The sequence below is a fragment of the Mauremys mutica genome, chromosome 18 (assembly GCF_020497125.1).
Source record: "Mauremys mutica isolate MM-2020 ecotype Southern chromosome 18, ASM2049712v1, whole genome shotgun sequence".
NCBI classification, from domain to species: domain Eukaryota; kingdom Metazoa; phylum Chordata; order Testudines; family Geoemydidae; genus Mauremys; species Mauremys mutica.
This window is the reverse complement of record NC_059089.1, coordinates 16,582,474-16,608,242: the sequence shown is the minus strand read 5'-3', so window position 1 is coordinate 16,608,242 and position 25,769 is coordinate 16,582,474. Positions and strand designations below refer to the sequence as shown.

The following is a 25,769-nucleotide window of genomic DNA, read 5'->3' as shown; positions in this document are numbered from 1 at the left end:
ATATTTTTGTTTTCACCAAAGACACTTTCAGGTTAATTATGGCCCTAAATATTACTTTTGTAAAAACATTATTTTGCAAACTAAGCCAAACATTTCCTCTTTATTATCTGAGGCTTTAAAAAAAATTAAGTGGAAACACATAAAACATTTCCCTGCATTTTTGGTAAATCAAACATAGCAGCAATGTGCTAGTGCATTACAACCAGAAATGGAAATTGACTGGGAACAAAAGTTAAATGGATTTCTTCATTGTCCATGCTCTGGGAAATGCGAAAAGCAAAGATTAAACAGCAGCAACAGTGAAAAATAAATTAAAAGTAAAATAAAATAAATAAATAAACGTATACTTTAGTGATGAGTCAGCTAGGTAGGGGCACTTACAAGAACAGAGATTATGTACAGATATATTATTTTAAAATGCATTTAGCTATTAATTTGCAGTGTCTCTTGAATATTTAAAGTCAGCACTGATTTTTTTGTGTGGTACTGCGGTTTGAGAGGCGTGAAATATTCTTGGCTTCTTCATTACAAATATATCAGGGGTTATGCAGACTCTGGAGGGTTGATTTGAATGCCAATTTTGAACCCCCCTCTTGTGATGGAGGATTGTGTTGTGTTTCCGTGAGACATTGGAAGCCTCCCTTATTCTTAGTGTCCCTGCTTGGGAGCAGAAGACACTTGGTTCACGGCATAGCTCCCTTTAGCAATCCCTTTACATTTACCTACATGAACTACAACTCCCATGAAGCTCTCGGACCACAGGAGGGCACTCAAAGCCCTCTAGCGGCCGCTGCTGGTACGGGCGCTTTAAATCCCGTGAGGAGCCCTGTGGCTAGCGGAGCTTGAGCTGGCAGTCGGGGTAGCAGCGCTGCTGCAGAGATCCAGGGACCTAGGTTAGGTGGCAGTGGAGGGCAAACCAACCCACCACCTAGCTGTGGGGTTGGGACAACCCCTGATGAGGGCTTGGGGGGCCAAACCCCAGCAGTGAATCCTTTGTAAACCAAGCAGGGAGGAAGAGGCGGTTGCATTGCAAGCCCAGGAGGCGAGCGCCCAGGCGGAGCTGCAGACATGGGGAACCGAGGGATGGAAGACCTCATCCCCCTGGTCAACAAGCTCCAGGATGCCTTCGCTTCCATCGGCCAGAATGCCGACTTGGACCTACCCCAGATAGCTGTGGTGGGAGGACAGAGCGCCGGCAAGAGCTCAGTGCTGGAAAATTTTGTGGGAAGGTAAGACTTGAAAATACAGACGATTATAGGGGATGTTGTGGGGGCTGATGTCCCTGATGCATCTATGTTGTGCAATGCATTGCTCAATGGACATGCAGTGCAACGCTTAATGCAGTGCAATCCAGGACACTGTGTGTGTGTGTGGGGGGGGGAGGGGGCGCTGATCTTGCTCCTCTGAACTTGGTATTCATACTGGAGGAGGATCATCCCAGCTTCTGCTACACACACACATTCTAGTGCCAGGATTGCACTGCACCCTACAACGCAGAAATCAGGAGTCTCTATAACCGGTGACATTCCCTTGATTGTCACCTTCACTAGCAGGAGAGCCCTCCCCTCAGCATACGATTAGAAGTGCATGTGTGTGTATAAATGTCCGCTTTGAAATGGTAATATCTGATTGGGAACTGATCAAAGCAGATCAATGCTGGACAGCATATTGCTTGGTGGGCTGGGAGGGGCAGGGGGGAGTGTGTGTGTGTGAAAGAGGTTGAGAGGAGGATGCAGCACCAGACAAATCCTGCTTTTGGAGTGACTAATGCACAAAAGAAGCCATTTGTGGGAGAGGGGGAGGGAGTAGGAAGGAACTGAGCTGATGTGTTGTCCACATCACAGGAGATTTAATGGTTTTAATCCTAAATCATTTATTTATTTATTTATGGGAGCTAAATACAAGAAGGCAGAATCCTGGGGATGAGCAAGGAGCCAGGATGGTAGGATGTCTCTCCTCACCCCTGCTGCTGGAGGACAATTGCTGCTGGGCACTGGCAGGGTGGGGAGGATGAGGAATAGGGGAGGAAGGCACTGCTTCAAGGAGAGAATAATATAGATGGCTGTATAGAATGCACAGAAAATTCATGGAAACCCAGTAAAGCACTGACAAAAGGTCCATACATTATGTAATGTCAGGGATAGAAATGTCAGAGGAAAAATAGCCACATTCTGGGGTGTCCTTTATTTGTATCACACATTAGAGACCTGCAAGCCAGAGCCACAATTGATACCACTTCTGCATCATTTTTGGCAATGAATTATCTATGGTGATTCTAAAAAATACTGATCAGTGAATATTGTGTGTGTAGATATATAACTGTATACAAACCCTGTTAAATACCGGCCATTGTGATCTGAACAGATCCATCAAGACTAGATTTCTTATTTGTTGTAAGTTTCACCCTGAAGAATCCCCCAAGGTGAAATGCTAGGAAGACTAGGGTTACACAGCATGTCCTCTGCTCCTGATTGTGTCTGGCTAGATACAGGACATGCCTTGAACGCTACATAGCCACCTAAAGATGGATGTGCTTGTTGTGAGGCTGAGCAGCTGTGGAGTTTAAGTTCAATTACCCCAGCCCCACCCCCCATCCTCCATGGTGGATGCCATGTCAGGAGCTGGGGGGAGAAGCAGAAGAAGCAGTGGTTATTCCCCTATGTGCTCAACTGCGTGGGTGCTACCATTTTGTGACAGTAATATTCTGGTGCTTTCCCTTCATGTGACCTTCACAATAATCACCAGCAGCTTCAACAAATAGCAGGTGACCAGGGAAGGTGGTCTGCACATACATAGTATACACAACACCTGGAGTGCGTCCTGAGCTTGTTGGTAGCTTGGTTAAGCTATTGTGGCCCTTGCTATAATCCTTCCCTATTAGGCACTGCTATCCTCTATGACCAGGATGCAGGTTGCTGCTGATTTCCCTAGGAGGAACTACTGCTGTGACAGAGTGTTAGATTATTTTCTTCCACAAACTGTATTCTCCCTCTTCTTTCCCTGCTTTGTTGCGTGGGCGCTCTCTCTCTTTCTCTTTTGCCCCCTCTAGTCCTTGCACTGTGACATCTACTAATGAAATTATTTTTATAACTCTTTTGTCATTGAAAGAGCCTGTAATGAGCCTGAATAGCTCCATCTTTGGTGGTGTATGAACAGAATGGTCCAATATGCTGTACAGGGGTCCAGGTGTCCCTGAGCCATGAGAGACAGTGTGCATTAGGGAGATGCCACTTTTGCTTCTGGGGAAAAGAAAACAGAGCAAGAATCAGAGTAGTTGTTTAAACAAAACCTCCCATCATTGCATATTCAAAAGAGCCTGAGATTCTCGCTCGCTGATTTTCAATGGTGCCAGAGCTTTTAGGATAATAAAGTAACGAAGGGTACCCACACAGGAGCTGACAGGACAAGATGAAAACACAATCATTCAGGGAAATAATTGGAGAGAAAATGGAAAACGTGTCAAACGGAACTATTGACTTCTTCCATCTGATGCCATTAGGTGGCTGGGTGGCTCAGGGGATTGGTAATAGATATGAAACCTCTTGCCACTGAAAGTACCAGTCTACATTACAAAACCAATTGCATTTAAATATGGCTGTGTGACCCAGCCAGGTTCTAAGGTATTTTTTTCCTTGTTTGTGTGGACAGAGAAAGTCATGTTAGGGAGCCATGTTTTAATCTTCACCGGTATCTAGGCTAAAATATGATTCCCTAACATGATTATGACATAGGTTTTTTCTATTCAGACAGGAAGGAAGAATCTGTGTTATAACATGGCGGGACCACATACATTAAAACATGGTTATTGCTATAGAGAGGCCTATGTCACCAGTTTTTTTGGGATCAGGCTGTGGGTGAGATTGAGTCATCACCACCTGACAGCTGTTTGGTGCACAATATGAAATTAGTTTGATGGGTCTCAGCCCAGTTCCACATGGACAGTTATCCACATTAAAAAACAAACACCACCAACACAATTGACAGTAGTTGGTCCTTTTGATGGAGGTGTCTCAGCAGAGAGGCTGAAGGCTGAATGTTTCATGAAGATTAAACTCCCCTCTTCATTTTAGAGGTAGTTCCTCCAGATCACATCAGCATGGTAGAATGGGGATGGTTTCACTAACATCACACCTGATCCATGGATAAACAGGACTTCAGTCTCTAGGGCTTCCAATCCAGCATCTTCTGCTAACACCAACATTCAATGTATGCTGAATTTTTCAAAATACAGAGGAACTACACTGAATGCAATAAATGTTATTTTGTTTGATATCTTATCAAACAAGTACTTCTTTTTCTGAGTGCAATGGTTCGCTAGTCACTGCTAATTACTCTCCCAGTATCACTTACTCTGCTGTTAACGGATTACCCAACAATGCAAAGCCTGTATTTATAATAACAGATGTCGATGCGGCTGCTATATGTGCTTCTGCTGCCGAGGACTCAGCATGGTGACTAACACCAGATGATGATGGTAAAATCCTCTAATGGTGTGGGATGGGACTGATAGAAGAAGGGCAGCTGACATTTATCTTCCCAGACTGGTTTATGCTGGGGCCTCAGAGCTGGCAAGAAGCTTCGTTTTGGTCATCCCTAAGCGTTGGCTACTGTGGATGTGCTACCACTAGGACATCTTATGGCGTCACCCTCCCCTTTTTGTTCCTGCTGCCCATTTGCTACTTCAGAGTGCCTGCATGAATTGGCCCTACACGTTGCCAGTGTTGGATGAACTGCTTGGATGGAGTGAGTAAAGCATCGGGGATACTTGATGCTGATCTAATTTGAGATTGGGCTTCCCAAATAGAGAGTCTGTAAGCAAGAAAATGGGGCCATCTAAGGCAAAGTTCACACAGTTGTTTCCAAAGTCCAGAAATGTTCACTCTCCTTTTATGGCACGTGGCAAAATAAATAAATCAATCAAAAGATGCCCTCCTGTCCAATGATCTCAACGTATTTTAAAGACATGAGATAACTAAGCCTTCCAATATCCCAGGAAGTAGGAAATTATTATCACCATTAGATGAAAGAACTTAGATGCAGTGCCGCTAAGTGACTTGTCCAAAGTCACACAGCAATGAGAATCAACCCAACATTTGATTAGTCCCAGACCTAAGCATTAGCCTTAAGACCTTCCTTCCATCATAAAAACTTTTATATCCAAATCAAGCCCCTTCCAAAGGTGGAATACTTTCCATGCTGAGTAAGGAGTCTTAAGCCTTGTCCACACACACTTGTACTGTTTTAACTATATGGTATAATTAAAGCGGTACAACCCACCATGGAGGATCTAGTTCTACTGGCATAAATGTGCTCATACTGAAATAGGATATTCCCATATGGGAAGGGGAGCTCTACTAGTGTAAGTACCTTTGTGCCAGTATAAGTGTGGCCACACTAGTGATTGTATTGGTATAACTATTTCAATAAAAAAAACCCCACACCCCTAACCAACATAGTTATATGTGTACAAAAACTTGGTCTTAATGTGTTTGCCTGGAGGGGATGCTCAGCATATAGGTGAAAGAATACAAAAGAACAAATTTAAACCTAAGCCCTGCCAATACTAAGCTAGAGCCTCGAGAAACAGTGTTTTGCAGTAGATTGAATACAAGGCTAGGAGCCAAGAACTTTGTTCTGGATTTTATTTGGCCTCTGACACTTTAGTGACTTTGGGTGAGTAATTTAATGTCTCTGTGACTCATTCTCCCCACCTGTAAAAGAGGGATAGTGATACTTGCCTTCCTCCCAGAGATGATGATATGAAGCTTAATTAGGTGATATTTGTAAATTGCTTTGTAATGGAAAGGCGCACTGTCATTATTTTAGATACAGCACTGCCTAGAAATTCCCTCAGAAAAGGCAATCTTCATGGACACAGATTATCAAAAAGCAAAGGATATCTCAGAAGCATGCATTGGCTTGTCCAGGTACAGCAGGGGTACATCACTGCTCACTCATCCTCAAAATGTATGGAGCTGAAACTTCTCTCTTCTCTTCTTGAGCAAACGCTACGGGTGAAATAGTCAATGCTGACCATGGGAACTGGGGGTCCAGAGCTCCCAGGTAGTTTTGAAAATCTCAGCCTGTAGGTATTCTTATGTCCACTCACCATACAACATAACACTCAGCATTTATATATTACTTTAATGGTCAGATTTTCATTTATACCAAGAGCCCTTTAGACAACTCTGGCAGCATAAAGGGGCCTTAAAGTGGTTCATGCCCTCTTTGGGACCCCTTTTCACATCCAGAGTGCTGTAAAGGGACCTTAATGTGGTAAATCTTAAAAGCATTATACAATACACACACATCTGTGAGGAAAGTGAGTAATAGTAGCCCTATTTTAAAGACTGGAAGAGTGAGGCACGCAGGGTGAAGTAACTTGTCCAGGGCAATAGAGGTTGACATCATGAGAGAACTCCTAGCCCTGAGCTCATGCCTTTTAATGGAATCCATTTATATTCCAACACCTGAATTATAACTTTTTTGTTTGATTTAGTTGTATGTATACACACAAACAGTGGTAAGCCTCTGGTATTTAATAAAGACCATACATCCATTTTCCTAAGATTAATAAAAAGCAACAAAGGACAATGCAGCACAAGAGTAAGTGTATATAGCATGCCACGATAAGCCACAAGAAAAAGGAATTAACTCAAGAGAAATGTACATAGCTCTCAGCAATTGCCTGCGGAAGGAAAAGTAGCAGGAGACACACCTTTGAGCCAAAACATAACATGGATGATCAGAATATTGTAAACAGAGAATATAAATATAGAATTGCAAACCTAGATATCCCTGCTGCAACTCTCGTTCACGTGGTTTGTCCTGTGGCTACTCACATGAGTGAGGATGAAGAGTCAAGCCCTAAATAAACACAAGTTTATTTGTATATTATATATCATCACTATTTCCTGAAGCAGTGCACGGAGGTCTCACACCCTTAGAACCACTACACTTTTCCCCTTAGCTCTTTTGACATTTTCCTACAGTGTAACGTAAGTGTCGACCTTGTCTTCAATAGGGAAAAAAATGTGTTCTTATCATGTTTGCTAATATGTGGTAATTAACAAGGGGTAAAATCCTAGTGAAGACAAGTTAGTTGTAGTTTTAACATGTGTTAGCACATTAAAGTAAACTCTAGGCTCCCCTAGGGTTTACCTCAACCTGCTAACATGTGAAAAGTACAAACTGACTTGTCTTCACTAGGATTATATCATGTGTTAATTGCCAGGTTAGCTGACATGGTAAGATCACACCTTTTTTCCTAGTGTGAACACACACACCCTTCCTCCTCCTTGTACTTCTATAGTGCCTTTCATCTGAGGCGCTCCTAGCATTCCAGGCATTAATTAATCTTTATAATACTCTGCTGAGGTAGGCAAATGTTAGTACGCCAGTGTTACAGGTGTTGAACTGAGGCACAGAGCTGCTATGTGATCTGAGTGCACACTGAGGCCAGGCCCACACTATAAACTTACATTGGTATATCTACGTCACTCGGATGTGAAAAATCCGCACCCCACGCGATGTAGTTATACCGAGTTAACCCCCAGTGTAGACAGTGCTATGTCAATGGGAGAGCTCCTCCCACTCACATAGCTACCGCCTCTTGGGGAGATGGATTACCTACACCGATGGGAGAAGCTCTCCTGTCGGCATAATAGCATCTTCACTAAAGCACTACAGCAGCGCAGCTGCACTGTACGTGAAGAGAAGCCCTTCATCAGGAACAGCATTCAGGAGTCCTGAAAGCCAGTTCCATGCCCTAATCACTAGACTTTCTAAAGAAAGAGCATATAAACATTCACCATGTTGTATGTAACTATGTACAAATATAATGATGTGAAGTTAGAGAATTAAAGGCAAACGTTTTGAGACCCAACTTGAGACATTTCGGGCCTGATTTTCAGAGAGGCGGAGCAGCCACAGCTCCAGTTGAGTGGGTGCCTCAAGTTTGGTTACAGAAATTGAGGTGCTCCAAATCAGAGGCCACATCTGTAAATGTTGTTCTAATACAGTAAAATAAGATAAAAACTTTAACCCCTCCCTTGCCTGGCTTAGCGCTTGATGCTTCAAGATGCTGAGCATCCCTAGCTTGCACTGACTTAGGGCTCTATCTTGCCCCATAGAAGTCTGTGGGATTTTCCAAATAGAGGATGCTCAGCATCTTGCAGGATAAGCCCCTGAGAGAGCAACCAAGTTAACATAAAAGTTAATGAATCAAAGAAAATCTGTCTCTTGGTGTTTTAGCTGCAGGAGCAAAATTTGCCATGGTGCACTGAGCCGAGATTTTAGTTGTAAGCGGGAGCCAAACCTATGTGTGCTCCACCCATATGAACCAATGCTAGGATTTTTCATTCAGTTCACTTATGTAGCAAAACCAGAGGAGTGGCTAAGGGGGTTATAGGCAGCCACCCAAAATGTAATGGTTTTCTGGCCAGATGCCCACGATAAAATGAACTTCTTTTTGGGAAGCCTCTCCGAATGAAAAGTAACCTGCTACCAATACCCATAGTCAAGCCACTGCCTTCATGAGACACAGGGTAAATGGAATTTTTGAAAATATCTTTGGGTGTAATCCTTTCCTTCTTTCTTCTTTGCAATGTATAACGAAGCAAGTCATGGCACAGCTGGTAGGGAGGAGAGCTACAACTAGATCTGTATTTTAAAAACACCTCAGTGTTGTGATGCATGGTAGGAAATGTAGTCTTCGCAACAGGACAACACTCTCATCACAGTTAAACAGCATTCCCTCTGATCTCAGAACTGTTTTTGCATATCCTGATTCAGAAAACTGGAGCACCAATGGAGGGGGACACAGAAGTAACTGGGTAGGTGGAACTTGTAGCTAAAGAACAAGCCTAGGGCTCAGGGGACCTAAATTCTATTCCTGGATCTGCCACTCATTTGCTGTGTGACTTAACCTTTCTGTATCTTACTTCCCCACCCGTAGAACCAGGAGAACTCTACTACTTAAGTCATAGATGTGATACGATAATCTATGTCACATCATACATAATCTTAATTCATGAATGGAAGCGCTCTGATCTTAACACAGATGGTGCAAGAGAAGTGACAATAGTTATACGGGAAAGAAAGGGTCTCCCTTTTATGAATAGCTAAATCCAAACTCTTCAGTAATAAGGACAACGACATTCATCTTGCAATTCTTTAAAATGGAGGAGCCGTATTCTTATTTACTGAGATGATTTGCCAGAGAGCTGTAGACATCCATGCAATTCGCATTCACCAACTGATATGAGGAAGAAATTTCCTCCTTGGGACAGTACTGCATAATTAAGTGTATTATATGGAGAGTTTGTGCCTTTCTCTAAACCAGCCAGGATTGGCCACTATCAGAGAGAGACTACAAGATATGATGGATCTGTGTTATGATGCAGCAGGAAGCAGGATACCAGACTAGATGGATCAGTAGTGTGTTTAATTGTAGCACTTCCTACGTTCTCACATATAGAGCCATGCAGAGAAACATGGAGAGCTGTGTACGTTGTAAGCTCTTTGGGACAGGGAATGTCTTTTACTATATGTTTATACGGTACCTAGCACAATGGGGCCCTGATCTGACAAATAATAAGGATTAATAACACAGTACTGATAATAGAAAAAAGAGAAGTATAAATCAAGATTGCGTTGGAATAGGGGCTGTTCCTGTTATGGCTTCTATTATGTTAGGTTTATCTGGTGAGAAAAGTACATGCTTCAATCATGAACCAGAACAGAAAGCACCTCAGTGATTGTAAGTCACAGGGATCTGTCCACAGGGACGTGATCAGCTACTCCACCAACCCTAGTACAGAATATAGCTCAGGACTTCAGGATGTCTAGAGTCACTGTCTCAACTAGTCTGCTCAGACCTGGAGGGGTCTGATTCTAATTCTGACAGCTCCAAAACTCTCTCTTCTTTTTCTTCCCCAGCCTCTTTATCTAATTTCATCTTTGGCATTTGTAATGTATCCATCATGGCATCTAGGCATTAATTTACATATTGTTTACTTGGACTGATCTGATGGGTTTCTGTTAGTCACAGAAGGTATTTTTTCTCATTGCGTATTACTAAATATAAATATTAGGGTGGTAGTGAAGAGTGGCTGAAGACGATGCTCGTGAATGATCCTCTCTTATTCATCCTATCAGTATTTATTAAAGCAATACCACTGTTTTAATGGTTTTTAAATGATATTGACAGCTTGATTTAAGCTAAAAAGTCAAGATATTCAGAACAATTAATAATACGCTGCACCTAGTAGAGCTTTTCATCTACAAAGTGCTTTGCTATCATTCACTAATAAATAATGGTCGATGAGGTAAAGTAGTTAAGTAATTGTCCTAATCCCCATTATAAAGATGAGGAAATGGAGCCAGAGAGGTTAAGTGACTTGCTGAAGGCCACACAGTGACTGAGTGTCAGACTTGTGATTAGAAGTCAGGAGCTCATGGATCCTAGTCAGCTGCTAAGTCTGATTCTGTTCTTGCTTACATCAGTTTTGTGCTGATGTAGTTCCACTGACTTAATTGGAATTGCAGCTGATTTACACCACTGTAAGTAAGAGAAGAATGGAGCCCTGAGTCTGAAATCTGACCCTAAATCCATCTGCAAATATGGTATGTAAAGCATCCCATGGTTCTCAATTCTGAAGCTCTTGCTAGACCCAGTCATAACAGAGGGGATGAAGGATGGAATTTCAATTTTAATGCTCAAAATCTCTTCTTACCATTTTGTGTGAATTAGGTGTTTATGAAGATATACTGGGGGCAGATGCTGTGCACATTTCCCAAATGCAGTTGTTCCTGCTGCCCTACCTAGTGTTGCCATCTCTTGCGATTCTATTGAGAATCTCATGATTTGTTGTTCTTAACTTGATTCCTGCACCTGGGACTTTACCAATTAAGAATCTCAGCTGCTGTATTTAAAAAAAGTAAGTTTCTAGCCCTTGTGTTGCAGAAAAGAGCTTGAAAATGTGATCCATTAACTGCTCCAGCCCCCAGAGACAAATAAAAAGAACTCCAAATGTATTATATTTAAAAACTCAAGATTTTTAAACCAATCTCATGTTTTTAGTACATTACTCATGGTTTCTGAATGCTTGGGGCTGGCTACACAAACCTGGGCCTCTCCTAAGATTGTCAGTCATGACAATCTATGAGATATGCAAAATAGGATTTGGGATGAGCCCAACTCCTTTTCACTTGTGACTTAAGAATTGAACTCAGGTCTCTGGAAGTAAAAGCGCTGTTTTAATAACTCACTACACCAACACCACCTCTCCTTACTTCTCACTTCCTGTTTCATATGGGTCTAGGTCACACTGTTAAAGCTACACGGATGAAGAGGGAAGGTTGAATTCCCTAGTGTGTAATGCTGCTGTAACAAGTATCAGGAATTGTCAAGGTCCTGTTTATCATGTCAGTGCAATCATTTTGTAGCAATGACACTGCACCCTGGATATAAGATGGCAGAGGTGCCAAGGCAGGATATGGTCTCCCTGAAATAGGACACATCAGATTAAACTGATACTGCCATGGATTTTAGCTAACAGGCCAAGGAGTGTGGCTGAAGCATTGTAAAAATGTTAAGATTGAGCATAAACCGTAGCCATGTTTCAGAGCAGAGTTTCTTTCTCAGCTGTATGAAAGGACTTTTGCTCAGAACATCAACAGGCAGAAGTCCACAGAGACACTGAGTATTCACTTCTCAACATCTGCAAACATTTTTTTTTTTTTAGAGCAGAGCTAATCTTCCCATGAGAGCACTGGAAAGTCTGTTATTCTGCCTTCCTCAGATAAGGGGAAAAAAAGCCTATGCTGATTTCCTGTACATTGGGAGGGGAAAAGGCCTAAAGGCAAAATTGTGAAGCCCATGTTCATTATATTCATAGCAGGTCTAGCCTGAGTAAAGACTAGTCCTTTAGGATCTGGCCCTGTGTTTTGATGATGACAATTAACAGGACACTTTTCAGTTCAGAAAGCCTTTTCCCACCCATACAGTTATAAACTTCTAAGAACAGGGGTTTATAATGAAAAACACAATTGCCTCCTTACAGGGCCGGCTCCAGACCCCAGCGCGCCAAGCGCGCGCGTGGGGCGGCATTTTGCCGGCAGGGCAGCAGGCAGCTCCGGCGGACCTTCCGCAGTCATGCCTGCGGGAGGTCCACCGGAGCCGCGGGACCAGAGGACCTCCCGCAGGCATGACTGCGGAGGGTCCGCTGGTCCCGCGGCTCCGGCGGACCTCCCGCAGGCATGACTGCGAAGGGTTTGCTGGTCCCGCGGCTTGGGTGGACCTCCTGCAGCCGTGCCTGCGGATGCTTCACCGGAGCCGCGGGACCAGCGCACCCTCCGCAGGCACGTCTGCAAGAGGTCCCCCGGAGCCGCGGGACCGGCGACCGGCAGCGCGCCCCCTGCGGCATGCCGCCCTGCTTGGGGCGGCCAAATTCCTAGAGCTGCCCCTGCCTCCTTACCATACATCCTGATGTCTCCCTGAAGGTTTGTCTGCACAGCAGCTGGGAGGTGTACTCTGAGCATGAGTAGACATACACGTGCTAGCTCTGCTCAGACTAGTGCACTAAAAATAGCAGTGTGGCCACAGCAGCACAAGCAGTTGCTTGGGCTAGCCACCCAAGTACAAACATGCCCAACCCCATGGGTATGTACTCAGACAGCTAGCAGCGGGGAGGGATAGCTCAGTGGTTTGAGCATTGGCCTGCTAAATCCAGATCCCTAAATGGCCCCCCCCTCAAACATTCAATCCTTGAGAGGGCCATTTAGGGATCTGGGGCTTGGTCCTGCTTTGAGCAAGGGGTTGGACTAGATGATCCCCTGAGGTCCCTTCCAACCCTCATGTTCTATGTGCTGCCATGGCCACACTGCTATTTTTAGGCTCCAGCCATGTGTCAACTAACACTGGGCATTATAGCTCCCAGCTTGCTGTACAGACTTACCCTGAGGGAACAATTCTGCGCTGGCAGGACAATGCAATGGATGACAGAATAAGCCTTTATCTTTTATGGGCTTGATTCTCAACTCACTCACACATTTTATACAGATGTAGCTACATTAACTTCCCTGGAATTACTCCTGATTTATAATGGTGTGAGATCAGGGTAAGGTCCTTTGATTCTAATAAATACACATCTAAAGGCTACCGCTCTCTCTTGCTCTCTCTCTGGCTGCTGTGATCTCTTTGGTAATCTCTGGCTATTTCTTAAGCTGATTGTGCTTTTACTTCTAATAGAAATGCCTCTATGAATAGCTGGGAATTGCCTGAGCATGGTGGCTGCCTCAAGTGCAAAACTGTTGCCAGATGGGAATGAGGGCCAAAAGGCAGAGCGAACTCTAGAGATCTCTGATGAGGTGGTACATGATGTGTCACACTGCAGAGCCAGTCATACTGCTTCAGCCGCAAAACCAGGTCACCTTCTTCACTTCAGCGTGGAGGTTGGAAGAGATCATAGCAGGATTTCTCTTTCTTGGCTGTGTGGGGTTCCTGCTTTTTCCACGGGTCATTCATTGTGTGTGTGTGTGATGTTGACTTTCTCCATTTGAAGCCTGGCTGGAGAGTACTTAATATGCTGGATACCCAGCAGAGGAAGGATCCCCGGATAATGAATTTTATTGGCTTTTACTTTTTAAGGGCAACATGTTTAAAAGTGGCTCCTAATTCCGAGTGCCTCTGTTTTGAGCAGCATCAATTCAGACAACTTTAAGGTGTCTCATCCTGGGCACCAAAGACTGAAGCACCCAAAATGAGAAGCCACTTTTAAAAATTTGGTTGCCGAGCTTTTTTGTTGTTTTGGTGTGTGTACAGGGAGAGGGGCTTTGGGTGAATTTTTTTCTTCCTTGAGAAAGTGAATGATAAGGAACAGGAGTGATGAGAATGGAAGTCCAGGGTTTTAGCTGCTGCCTGCTTGTTCAAATCAGTACTCTTCTCACATTGCTATTCCAATGGATGCCTGTCTTGACCTAGAGGAATCACTTGGTGTGACAGAGGAGTTGAAGCTCTGTTCATTTAAAATGGGTCCCAATCCTTACCTAGAAACATTATCTTCTTCTGGGGGTGAGAATGGAGATTCAGCCTCCATGACCAATCACTCCTGGGGCTGTTGTTTCCTCCTTTAGTGCTGCAAGGTTTGGAAATCAGACTGTCTGGTTTTTAAACTCAGTATAATGCCTGGGGTTTGCTGTACTGGAGGTGTTAGTGATCAAGCTGCTGTTTCTCATGGGCTAGGGGAGCAGCGTCTCTGACACAGCATGTTTTCAGCCAGTGTGATCCTAATCACATCTGAAAGTGCAGAGGTGCAATGTACAGCAAGGAGCTGGTACCATTCCTGCATCCTCTCCAGGCGGACAGGGATTGGAGGTATACAGCACCATTTTAATGTTCTCTCTAGGACAGCAGCACGTCTTCAGTCTGTGATAACATGCATGCATCCTGGAGAGACTACCCTATCCTGCAGTGTCTGTGTCTCTAATGCACAGCCTGTGATAACTCTGGGAGTCTAGCTTCTGCTCCACAACACTTTCCTCCTCTACAGGTTTGTAATAGTGAATATGGACCATAGATAGTCTGCCTTACCCCCCTCCCAGTGCCCTTCCCACCTTTGTACAGCATAGGATAATGCATCCAAGTCCAAGGGAGATTGCCATACTCCACAGCACCCCCTATACCCTGCAGTCTGTGATTGTAGGAAGTGCCATGGAAGAGGCTGCAGTGATCGAACATCTCCTGAACTACATTTTTTCTCCGTTAGTCCTCTCTCTGCAAATGCTAGAGTCCAGGACCCTTTGGGTATATCTACACTGCAGCTGGGAGGTGTGATTCCCAGCATGGGTAGACAGACCCATGCTAGCTTGAACTAGCGACCCAAATCCAAGCCCACATGACCCTTTGGGTCCAAACTCGGATGACTAGCCTGAGCCTCTGCCCATGCTACAATGTCCACACTGTTGTTTAGTGTGCTAGTTTAAGCAGAGCTAGTGCATGTCTGTCTACCCATACTGGGAATCACAACTCCCAGTTGCTCTGCAGATATACCCCTAGAGTCTTGACCGGATAAAACTAATGCATGCCCTATATACATGGCCTTAGTACAGAGGTGGGCAAACTATGGCCCATGGGCCACATCCGACCCATGGGACCATCCTGCCCGGCCCCTGAGCTCCTGGCCTGGGAGGCTAGCTCTCGGCCCCTCCCCTGCTGTCCCCTGTCCCCCGCAGCCTCAGCGTGTCACACCGCCAGCGCTCTGGCCCGCCGTTCCTGCTGGGCAGCGTGGTGGTGTGGCTGGCTCCGGCATGGTAAAGGGGTGAGGGTTGGATAGGCATGGGAGTCCCAGGGGGCCTGTCAGGGGGCAGGGGAGTGGACAGGGGTCAGGGAGCAGAGGGGATTGGCTAGGGGGTAGGGCCCCTGAGGGGCAGTTAGGGGCAGGGGGTCCCGGGAGGGGGCAGTCAGGGGACAAGGGTTGGATGGGTCGGGGATTTCTGAGGGGGGCAGTCAGGAGGTGGGAAGTGGGAGGGGGCGGGGGCCAGGCTGTTTGGGGAGGCACAGACTCCCCTACCTGGCCCTCCATACAGTTTTGCAACCCCGATGTGGTCCTCGGGCCAAAAAGTTTGCCCACCCCTGTCTTACTAGCTGGAAGCCTTTTATTATATGGTAGCTTCCTATCTCCAGGGAGAGAGAGGGTGCAAAGAAGGACAGTTCATCCTCGTTCTGCAGAGAGGCCTACAGGACACATGAAACATGTCTGTGTGCGTTGACAGGCCAGAGTACTTGACCATTCAGGAGCCAAGTCTTGACTTTTGACAAATGCCACAGCACACCACCCATCCCTTTACAGCCAAGTAATGGCATCTTGACACTGAAGAGCCTGTCTTTACTCACAACATTCTTTTGTCTGTTCTCAGGTGTATCCTGACCACAGCCAGCCTTTACATCACTGAGTCAGATTAGCCCATTGAAAATCATAGCACAAGCATTAGGCTGATGCTATCTTCAGTCTTAACTCATTTTAACACCAGTACCTGATGGTGGCTGGAGTTTTCACAGCAACTAGGCATTTCCTCCCTCCAGTGTTACTGTGTGGGTTGTCCTGTTATTTTTCTGCCTGCCAAGATGCTGGGCACTATTTATACAGGTGGTATTTTGGAGAGTTAGAGCTCTCTCTGCCATGGCAAAACCAATATTGCCAGCAAGTCAGTAGTCCTGCTGTTTTAGTGCACTGGGTATGAGTGGAGCAAGTGTTACTGCAGAGTCATTAGCGTTCACTGCAACCCTGAGGAGGAGACGTCCCTATCCCTGCATGACCATCAAAGTTGGATCCTTTTACTCCTGTCATTCGGTTTGCACTAATTTGGTGCCCTAGGATGTCTTTGGTGCTTGATGGCATCATCACCCCGGAAGGAGGCCTCCTGTGAGCTCCAGGGGTGTTCTGGGATGGAGTCATGCAGATAGCTAAGGTACACAGCACAACGAGCCACACACACACACTGGCTTTTCTAAGCAGGAAAGGTGGATTTTGTTAGCACACAAATTCACTTCAGGGATCACGACAATACAGGAAGAAACCCAAACAAATGTGTCCTTTCTGTTTCTGCTAAGGTGAGAAATCAATAGCACTGCAGAAGGGAAGGATCCATTTTACCTGCTCCTAGAGTGGAGCATATGCTTTTGCTAGCACTCCATAACCCTGGCATTCTAGAGGCCCAGAACTGCTCAGAACCAAAACTGCAATCACTGTTACCCTGGGATCCCTGATGTCATCGCCCAAAACCAGTGCTACGTTCTTTATTACCCTGACAATTCCAGGGTCTTCTGCCTGGAACCAGCCCTGCTTCCTGTATTTCTCTGGGGTTCCCAGACTTCCTTTTCCAGACCCAGACCTAAGTTGTCTGTTACCATGGAATTCCCAGTGCTGCAATCTACTGTGCATCAGGTTTTGTATTCTCCTGAAATTCATGATACTGCTGCACAGAACCAGCACTGGATCCTGTTTTACCCTGAATATTGCAGGGCACCCCAAGATCCCAGAGGAAGCTGCACAGCACCAGCATTGCATTCTGTATTCCCCTAAAGTCCCAGGTTCTGCAGCTTAGAGTCAATGTGGCATTTGCTATAATGGGATATTACTTTTGGGGATTAGACACTGGCATTGTAGGCTGTACCATTCTATACATTGTCCTCGTCCATAAAGCAGGAACAATCTTCAAGCAGGGAAATCCCTCTACTGATCTTGTCTCCAAAGTGCAGAGGAAGGAAATCAGTGCACACACAGGCACACTCAGGCAGCTGGAGGTGGGGCTGTCCTTATGTCAGTGCAGCCTGTGTTCTTTCCTACCAGTGCTTTATGTTGTCCTGTATTCAGGGCTAATCCATCTGCAGGACGCTAGTTGGGAGGGATCCTGTGGATAAGTCCATCCATCAGAATGGAGGAGGGGGAAGATACTCATGGTTAATTCTATCTGTGACAGCAGAGAGCTCTGCTGAAATATGTAATGCAATCAGTAAAGACAGTGGGTACTGCATGGATGCATCATGTCCCATATTCCCTAAAACAAACTCTGAACAAACATTCATGGCTGTGGCTCAAGAATCTTTCAGCATGGGCCTGATATGCAGCAACACAAGATGCAGGCAATGCATAGGCATCAAACTGACTTGTTTCCATGGAAACTGTTGATTTCCACTGTGTTGTCAGGAAAGGGGAACAAAATTATCCCTCCGGGACTTGTTCTCTCTCCTGGATTGGTTTGTCTGCTGCCCTGTAACTGAAGGAAGGCAGATAATCCCTCTTCAAGCTGCTGCTCTGATAGAGTGATATCCTAAATCATTATTAATCGATGATCACTAGGGCCACAGGTATGCAGATCCAGTTTGTTTGCATCACAGGGACCCCCTAGTGGCAATGTCACACAGCGCCGAAGTCATGAGACATGATTTCCAAAGTCACAGCTCTGTATGGCATTAGTGAGAAGAGCAGAATTATCCCCAGTCACCACTATCTGGGGAGAAGATCTGAATCAGAGCTTGTCCACATAAATACTTAGTTTGTGGCAAATTGGGATGTGAATTTACAACACTAGTCTGCAACAGAGTAACTGTCCGTATGGACCCTGCAGACGCACATTAACAGTTTGTTATGGTGCTTTGACCTGGTCCTCTTTAAAATGGGTCCACTTGGACGTTTTGTCTGCAGCAGGCCAGTGCAGGGAAGAGTCATACCCTAGCTTGCTAGGAACTAAATGTTTATGCAGACAAGTCCCTAGTGTAATGGCAGCTGGGAGTATGTGTGTCCTGCTCAGACCTTCAAGCCCTCAGTTAGGAGGATGACTAAGGTCATGAGCTGCATTGGCACTTTTCTACAGGTTCCCATGCAGGGAAGAGCTGGGGCTTGGTACAGGCTCCTGAGCAGGACTGGAGCTGAGGTCCTTCATACATGGTCCCAGTGTTGCAACCTCTCATGATGTTATCACAAATCATGTGATATTTGGTGCTTTTCATAAAGTCCCAGGTTTTGGAGTCCAGTGGTTAGGTGGGAATCTCAGTTTTCCTTTGGTCTAATTTTGGCTGTTTGGGTCAGTGTGCAGGTGCTGGTGGTGTTGACGTCTTGTGATATACAGGAGGTCAGGCAGGATAATCTGGTGTCCCCTTCTGGCTTTAAACTCTATGACTGTGACTCTAGTTTCTAGCCCTCCTGGTTGCGAAGCAAAGCTTCAAAACGTGAAGCAGCGTGCCCCATAAAGGCCTCCAAACAAAAAGGTAAACAAAAATAACCATCATTTATTATTATGTAAAACACAAGATTTTTAAGCCAATATCATGATTTTTGAGGGCCTGGTTAGTGATTTTTTAACACATGCAGGTTGCAATACTGAGGGCCTCTTTCAGACTGGACCTATGGATGGTCCTGTACAAAGTTCTCGTGCTGAATGGCCCGGGGGCCTGTACAGGTACAGATCACCTCCCTCTGAATGGCAATAATTCCTTCTTTGTCACATCTCCTTGAGGAGCTGGTCCCTTTAAGATGGAGACAATTCTGAAACTGGAAGTTACATTTCTAGATGGGAGGAAAGAGGGGAGTGAAAAACAGACATATGGTGCTACCTACATTACTGACTGGGCCTCAGCCACCTGGCCCTAGCATAACAGCAGGGAGCCCACTGTTATCAGAACGATTCACTTCTCAGTGCACTGACAGATTCACACACCTGCCAAAAGGTCATTAACAGTTTTTTACCCATAATTGTCGTTCTTGTTTTCCCCACAAAATCCTCTTGTCTTCCCTGAAGCCATAAAGCTGTCAATGGACAGCCACAGCAGCGTGACTTACTGTATTCATACACTGATTTTCTATTATTTTCAGTTAGTAACAACTTTCATACAACTACTGTAAAGAAAAAGGAAGAATAAATATCAGCCCCCCACCCAATATATTTGTAGGATCTAATTTAAATCCTCCAAAACAAGGAAATTCCAAGTAAAGGCATTTAGTTTGTCCTTACTTCACCTCTCTGTGCATAGGGACTTTAGCTCATATATTATGCAGGATCAGCTAAGGACAGAATGAAAGCTTCACATCAGAAGTCCCTACATTATGTTGTGTAACGCAGCCCCCTAGTAGTTATTATAATTATTTGTTTGTTTAGGTTTTGCTCTGTGCAGGGATGTGTTAGTGGCATATGGGTAAGGGATGCACCATCTCTACCTTCATCCCAGTCATTGAGAACCGTGAGGCCTGATTCTGCTGTTAGTATCAGTGTAAATCCAGAGTAACATCATTGACTTCAGTGGAATTACAGCAATGTGAATAATTCTGTTGAAGTCAATAGGGCAAATTCATCCCTGTGTCAGTTCAGACCCTGGTGCAGGCTAGGTTATCCCCCTGCTGCAATGGCTCCCTTGGGCTACTACAAGAGTGCAGAATGGCTGGGACATAAGAATGCCCTGGCCTTTCTCTAGACTGCCCCTGAAGGCCTCCTTCACGAGATGACTCCTGTTGAGGTGGCACAGAGCTGGTGGAGCCAGCTCGGCACTTGGCAGAAGTCCTGGACCAGTTAGGCTGATGCAAAGGGGTCATAACACAACTTTGAATCTAACCCAGTGAGTCTGATTCTTCTCTTCCCTGGTGTACAACAGGAGTGATTCCACTGAAGTCAATGGAGTTAGACCAGTGCAAAACTGGTGTGGGAGGAAAATCAAGCTCAGGGACTCACATCAATACAAGTGACCGGAAAACCTGGCCCCTTATCCTGATGACCAGTAGAGAGGCACAGGCAGGAAAGAGTTGAGAGAGACACGAAGAAAGGAGAGGTGGGCAAAGAGTGGGTGATAAAGAGAGGAAATAACATGTACAGATGCCACCCAGAGACAATGTACAGTAGCAGGTAAACATCATAATGTATCTGAGTCAAATCAAGATAGGTACAGCCCACTCAGCCTGTGCTAGGGACAAGGTCCAGCTTCTTGTGTGAAACAAGTACAGGTAAGCGGTGACAGACTGGCAACCTGGTTACTGTCATCCTCTGTGCATTCCCAGAAAAGTACAGCACAGAGCAAGTTTTCCTACAATTGGGCTTCAGCCCCAACACAGAGAGAGAACTCCTATGGTCTGGAGGGGAGTTCATTCTTCACAGTCAGTTCAGTCCTTGGCCTCTTTGTGGAGGCTGCCAGCAGAAATGCCATTTAGTGCCGATTATAACGGTAGTTCTTGTGCCATGGACACTTGTTCATTGGGAATTAGACTGAGACCACCAAACACATTTCATGTGGCCATCTGGCAGCCTGTTAGCTTTAGCTCATTGCTGACCTTCACTTGCTTTTAACTGGCAACCTAGAGAATGATTGTATAGCCCATCACAAAAGAAATGTGCAATTCGGATGTAGTTATTTCTTCTTCTTTGCGGTACTGCATTTGTGTGTTTGTAATAAGATATGGCTACTTCTTATTCAGTCTGTATGTGTGTATTTACTTTGTTTGATGTACATAGTTCTTCCAAATGAAATATACATGATTTGAGAGAGACATGGGAAGACAGCAAGGGTGATAGAGCTCCTGTAGATACAAATATCCTGCACATTTGCCACAGTGGGAAGGGAAAGGAAACACAGAAAAAGTTAAGTATCAGAGAGGTAGCCGTGTGATAGAATCATAAGGTCAGTTTTGGACATGCTGGCTGGATTTACACAAGGAGAATCTCTAGGTTCCCAGTAAGGAGAATACCTGGGTTGCATCAGAGCAGCTGTAGCACCTCTACGCCAGCCCCCTTAGCTACTGGTATAGAGGGCGTTTTTCAGGGTAGGAGCACCACCGACCTCTGGTTACCTCTGGCTGAGAGAATTAATCCATGAACCTATAATATATGCCATCAGATCAGAATGAGTGTTTTACACCCAATTTACACTGGTGTAAATGGTGACTCAAGATGCAAGGCAGTGGAAGGAGAGGCCCATTGTGTCTAATTTTGTTTCCATTGTCATGTGTGTATTCTGACATTCATGAATTATTGTCTCTGACTTGATTTGGAGTACCATTTGCACTCAAGTATTCTGACATAATGAATCATTGTATGCAGGAATGTGACCAGTGTCATAGAATATGTGATACGTGTACACAGAAATAAAGACCCATTGTATCCAATTGTGTTGCCAGTACCACATTACACACACAAGTAGCAGTGGTACCATATTATGCAGATAAGAAATGTGTTATAATAGGCTGTGATGGATTTATCCCTATCAGCCAGAGGGATCCACTGGACACACTATCTAAGGCAGAGGTTCTCAACTTGTGGGCAGCTTACAGCCCAGTCAGCACACAACTCTGACCCATGTGACATCCTCAGGGCATACAGGTAGTATATATATTGTGTGGATGCAGCCCACATAACACACATAGAGAGCTGCATATGTGGCCCACAATGGTAAATAGGTTGAGAGCCCCTAGTCTAAGGGATTGGAGAGGGACAAGAGCACTGGCTAGCAGGGCCGGCTCCAGGGTTTTTGCCGCCCCAAGCTGGGGGGTGGGGGGGCGGGAAGCCACGATCACGATCGGCGGCACTTCGGCGGCAGCTCCACCGTGCCGCTTTCTACTTCGGCGGCAGGTCCTTCCCTCCAAGAGGGACCAAGGGACCCGCCACCGAAATGCCGCCGAAGAGCCGGATGTGCTGCCCCTTCCCCTTGGCCTCCCCAAGCACCTGCTTGCTGCGCTGGTGCCAGGAGCCGGCCTTGCTGCCTAGCCAGAAGACAGGATTGTGGGAAAAACCAGTCGCAGATGAGGAAAAGTGGGAAGGCAGGACCTAGAAGAGGGTCAGCAGGAGATGCAGGAGCGTGGTTAGAGGAAGAGTCCGGGTGCTGAAGAGGAGTGATGGGTGGTAGTCAACTGAGAAGAGTTGCCTGATATGGAGTTGTGTTGGCTGGCCATGGAGAAGTTCCAGTGGCATTAGTCGGTTGAGGGTGGTAGCGATGATAGATTCAGAGGAATGCTGGCCAGAAGTAGCAACGTCCTGGTAGGAATAGGAAGAAAGAAGCAGGGAGAAGCTGACAGCCTGCTGGAGAGGAGGCTGTGGCTTCTTGTCTTGCTTAGCTTTCTGTGCTCAAAAGGTGCTGCTGGAGCTCTGCAACATCGAACCCATTTTAAATTTAGGGAGGTGCCCCTGTGTCAGAACCAAAGGGTTAAAACACATCAGATACTCAGTACAAATCTATGTAATGAGGCCAAGCTGCTCTGGGGTGGAAAATGAGTTTGTTTTGCAACCTGATATTACTTCAGCTGATTAGATAAACATATTTTAAGGCCAGGAGGGACCATTATGATCATCTACTCTGACTTCCTGCATAACACAAGCCAGAGAAGTTCACCTAGCGATTACTGCGTCAAACCCATAACTTCTGATTGAGCTAAAGTATCTCTTTTAGGAAGACTTACAGTCTTGATTTAAACTTGTCTAGTGATGGAGAATCCACCACATTCCAAGGTAAATTGCACCAATGGTTAATAATTAATCTACGAACCTATAATATATGCCATCAGATCAGAATGAGTGTTTTACTCATGTGGCAATTTGGAAAATCTGTCTGTACAGTTTATGAATTCTGGTTGATATTATGAAGCTGTTACTATGACAACTGCTGTTTCAATTAATCCCTAAGTGTAAATGTCAAATCCACCATGGACAGGCAGAACTGTGTCAGTCTATGCCATTCCAGGGACAATGGTGGGTCATTTGAATTTAATGGCCGCCTACCCAGCTGGAAACACCTGAATGATAACAGTTTAGCTGAAGCCAAAAGATACTTCCCTCAAATTATTTGCAGGGAGGGTAAAAGTGGAGAGAGTAGAAAATTACCAGCAACACGACCAAGAGACAGAGATGTCGAAGGAGAAGTTTAAAAAGGACTCAGAGAGGGAAGGCTCAAATAGCCACACAGGAAGTTTTGGGCAGGAAAGGAGAACAGGACAAATCAGCCAGGTCACAGAGAGCAACAGCGAGCTGATGAGAGAATACATGCCATGCACTGCAGCAGGAAAAGGATGCTGGGTGGCCCCAGCTGACTCTGACCTCAGCCCAAAGAATACTCTGGAGGGGTGGGAAAACTGAGGATTTATTATTTTGTATGGCTTTGTGATTTCTCATGTTATTAAAAAAAAGAAATGGAGTGTTAGACGGCTGTGCACAGTGCCTGCGTGTATCATGTGCTACTCCTACCACATGACCCTTTGAAGATGTAAACCAGACAGCCCACAACTTTGGCTGGGGTTCTGCGAGATTTGGATTCTATTCTTGACTGCCACTGATGTGCAGTGTGATCTAGTCAAGTTCCCTGAGACCACTTCCTCACCACCTCATCAGTGATAGTGTCTCTGTCCTGTTCCACAGGTATTTTTGTAGGCAAACCTGAAATTGAGTATTACTGGCTTAGGAAGGCTGCCTTCATAAGCCTCAAAGGGTCTGTACATCCTTATTTAAGTGACTGGCAGCTAAAAGTAGACATGGCTCCTACATACTTTGAGAAGGAGGGAAACTGACAGAGAGATGTAAGTTTCAACTTACAGATAGAAAATGTTGAAATGGGACAGTCAAATGCAACAGATCCTCCTCCATTGTAAGGAGAGAGCTGTAGTATCCCTCTGTATTGGTTCAGCCATCGAGTGTCTTCTCTTTCTAATCCAACAGCCTTGAAGTGAGTACCTGAGTGCACAGTGTGATGGGTTCGGTCACAGAGACCCCCTTAGGACTGTCACCTGACGTGCTGAGATTACCTCTGAGCCCATTTTTCCTGCCAGCTAGGGACTCCAGAACCCTGTCTTGTTGAGCCAGACACGCTAGCCTGCTGCAACACAGACCCAGGTCTGGTCCACGCCCCCAAAGCTGCAGACTTTAACCAAAAACTGCTCAGCAGGTCACCTATCTCCAGCACCCAGACACCCAGTTCCCAATGGGATGCAAACCCCAAATAAATCTGTTTTACTCTGTATGAAGCTTATACAGGGTAAACACATAAATTGTCCCTCTATAAAACTGATACAGAAATATGCACAGCTGTTTGCTCCCCCAGGTATTAATCACTTAGGCCTGGTCTACACGGGGGGGGGGGGGGGGGAGCGGGAGGGGATCAATCTAAGTTACGGAACTTCAGCTACATGAATAACGTAGCAGAAGTGGACGTACTTAGACCTACTCACCGCAGTATCTTCACTGCGGTGAGTCAACTGCTGATGCTCCCCCATCGACTCTGCTGCGTCTCTCGCGGCAGTGGAGTACAGGAGTCAACGGGAGAGCGCTTGGGGGCGGGGGGGTCGATTTATCTAGACGCGATAAATCGACCCCAGCTGGATCGATTGCTGCCCACTGATTCGGCAGGTAGTGTAGACATACCCTTACTCTGGGTTTATCAATAAACAAAAGTGATTTTATTAAGTATAAAAAGTAGGATTTAAGTGGATCCAGGTAATAACAGACAGAACAAAGAAAGTTACCAAGCAAAATAAAACAAAACATGCAAGTCTAAGCCTAATACATTATGAAACTGAATACAGGTAAATCTCACCCTCAGAGATGTTCCATTAAGCTTCTTTCACAGACTAGACTCCTTCCTAGTCTGGGCCTAATCCTTTCCCCGGCACAGTCCTTGTTAGTTCCAGCAGGCATCTTAGGTGAAAAGCAGGGTCTTTCTCATGACTGGGACCCGCTTTGTTCTGCTGCTCCCCCTTTTATAGCTTTGGCACAAGGTAGGAATCCTTTATCTCTCTGGGTCCCCACCCCTCCTTCTAAATGGAAAAGCACAAGGTTTAAGATGGATTCCAGTATCATGTGACATGGTCACATGTCACTGTAAGACTCCATTCTTCATTACTCAGGGGCTGGCACACAGGTATACAGGAAGGCTTGCAGGTAAATAAACCATTTACAACCAATTGTCCTAGTCAATGGGGGCCATCAAGATTCTAAACCGCCATTAATGGCCCACACTTTGCATAATTACAATAGGACCTCAGAGTTATACTTCAGATTTCTAGCTTCAGATACAAGGATGATACATTCATACAAATAGGATGAATATATTCGGTAGGTTATAACCTTTGTAATGGGTTTCAGAGTGGAAGCCGTGTTAGTCTGTATCAGCAAAAACAACAAGGAGTGCTTGTGGCACCTTAGAGACTAACAGATTTATTTGGGCATAAACTTTCATGGGTAATGATACCTTTTAATTATACCTTACAAGAGACCTTTTGCATAAAGCATATTCCAGTTACATCATA

The 25,769-nt window shown here is 45.2% G+C and overlaps 1 protein-coding gene across 15 annotated transcripts in view; it reads left to right on the top strand.

Annotated features, from left to right (window-relative positions):
* Positions 1–826: 826 nt before the first annotated feature.
* The window catches only part of DNM1 (dynamin 1), a 102,246-nt gene continuing 77,303 nt past the window's right edge, over positions 827–25,769 (top strand). For all 15 annotated transcript variants that reach the window (XM_044993111.1, XM_044993112.1, XM_044993113.1 and 12 more), the window contains exon 1: positions 827–1,229. In XM_044993111.1, the coding sequence (XP_044849046.1) occupies positions 1,069–1,229 (161 nt within the window). In that variant the 5' untranslated portion in view covers positions 827–1,068. The remainder of the gene's footprint in view (positions 1,230–25,769) is intronic.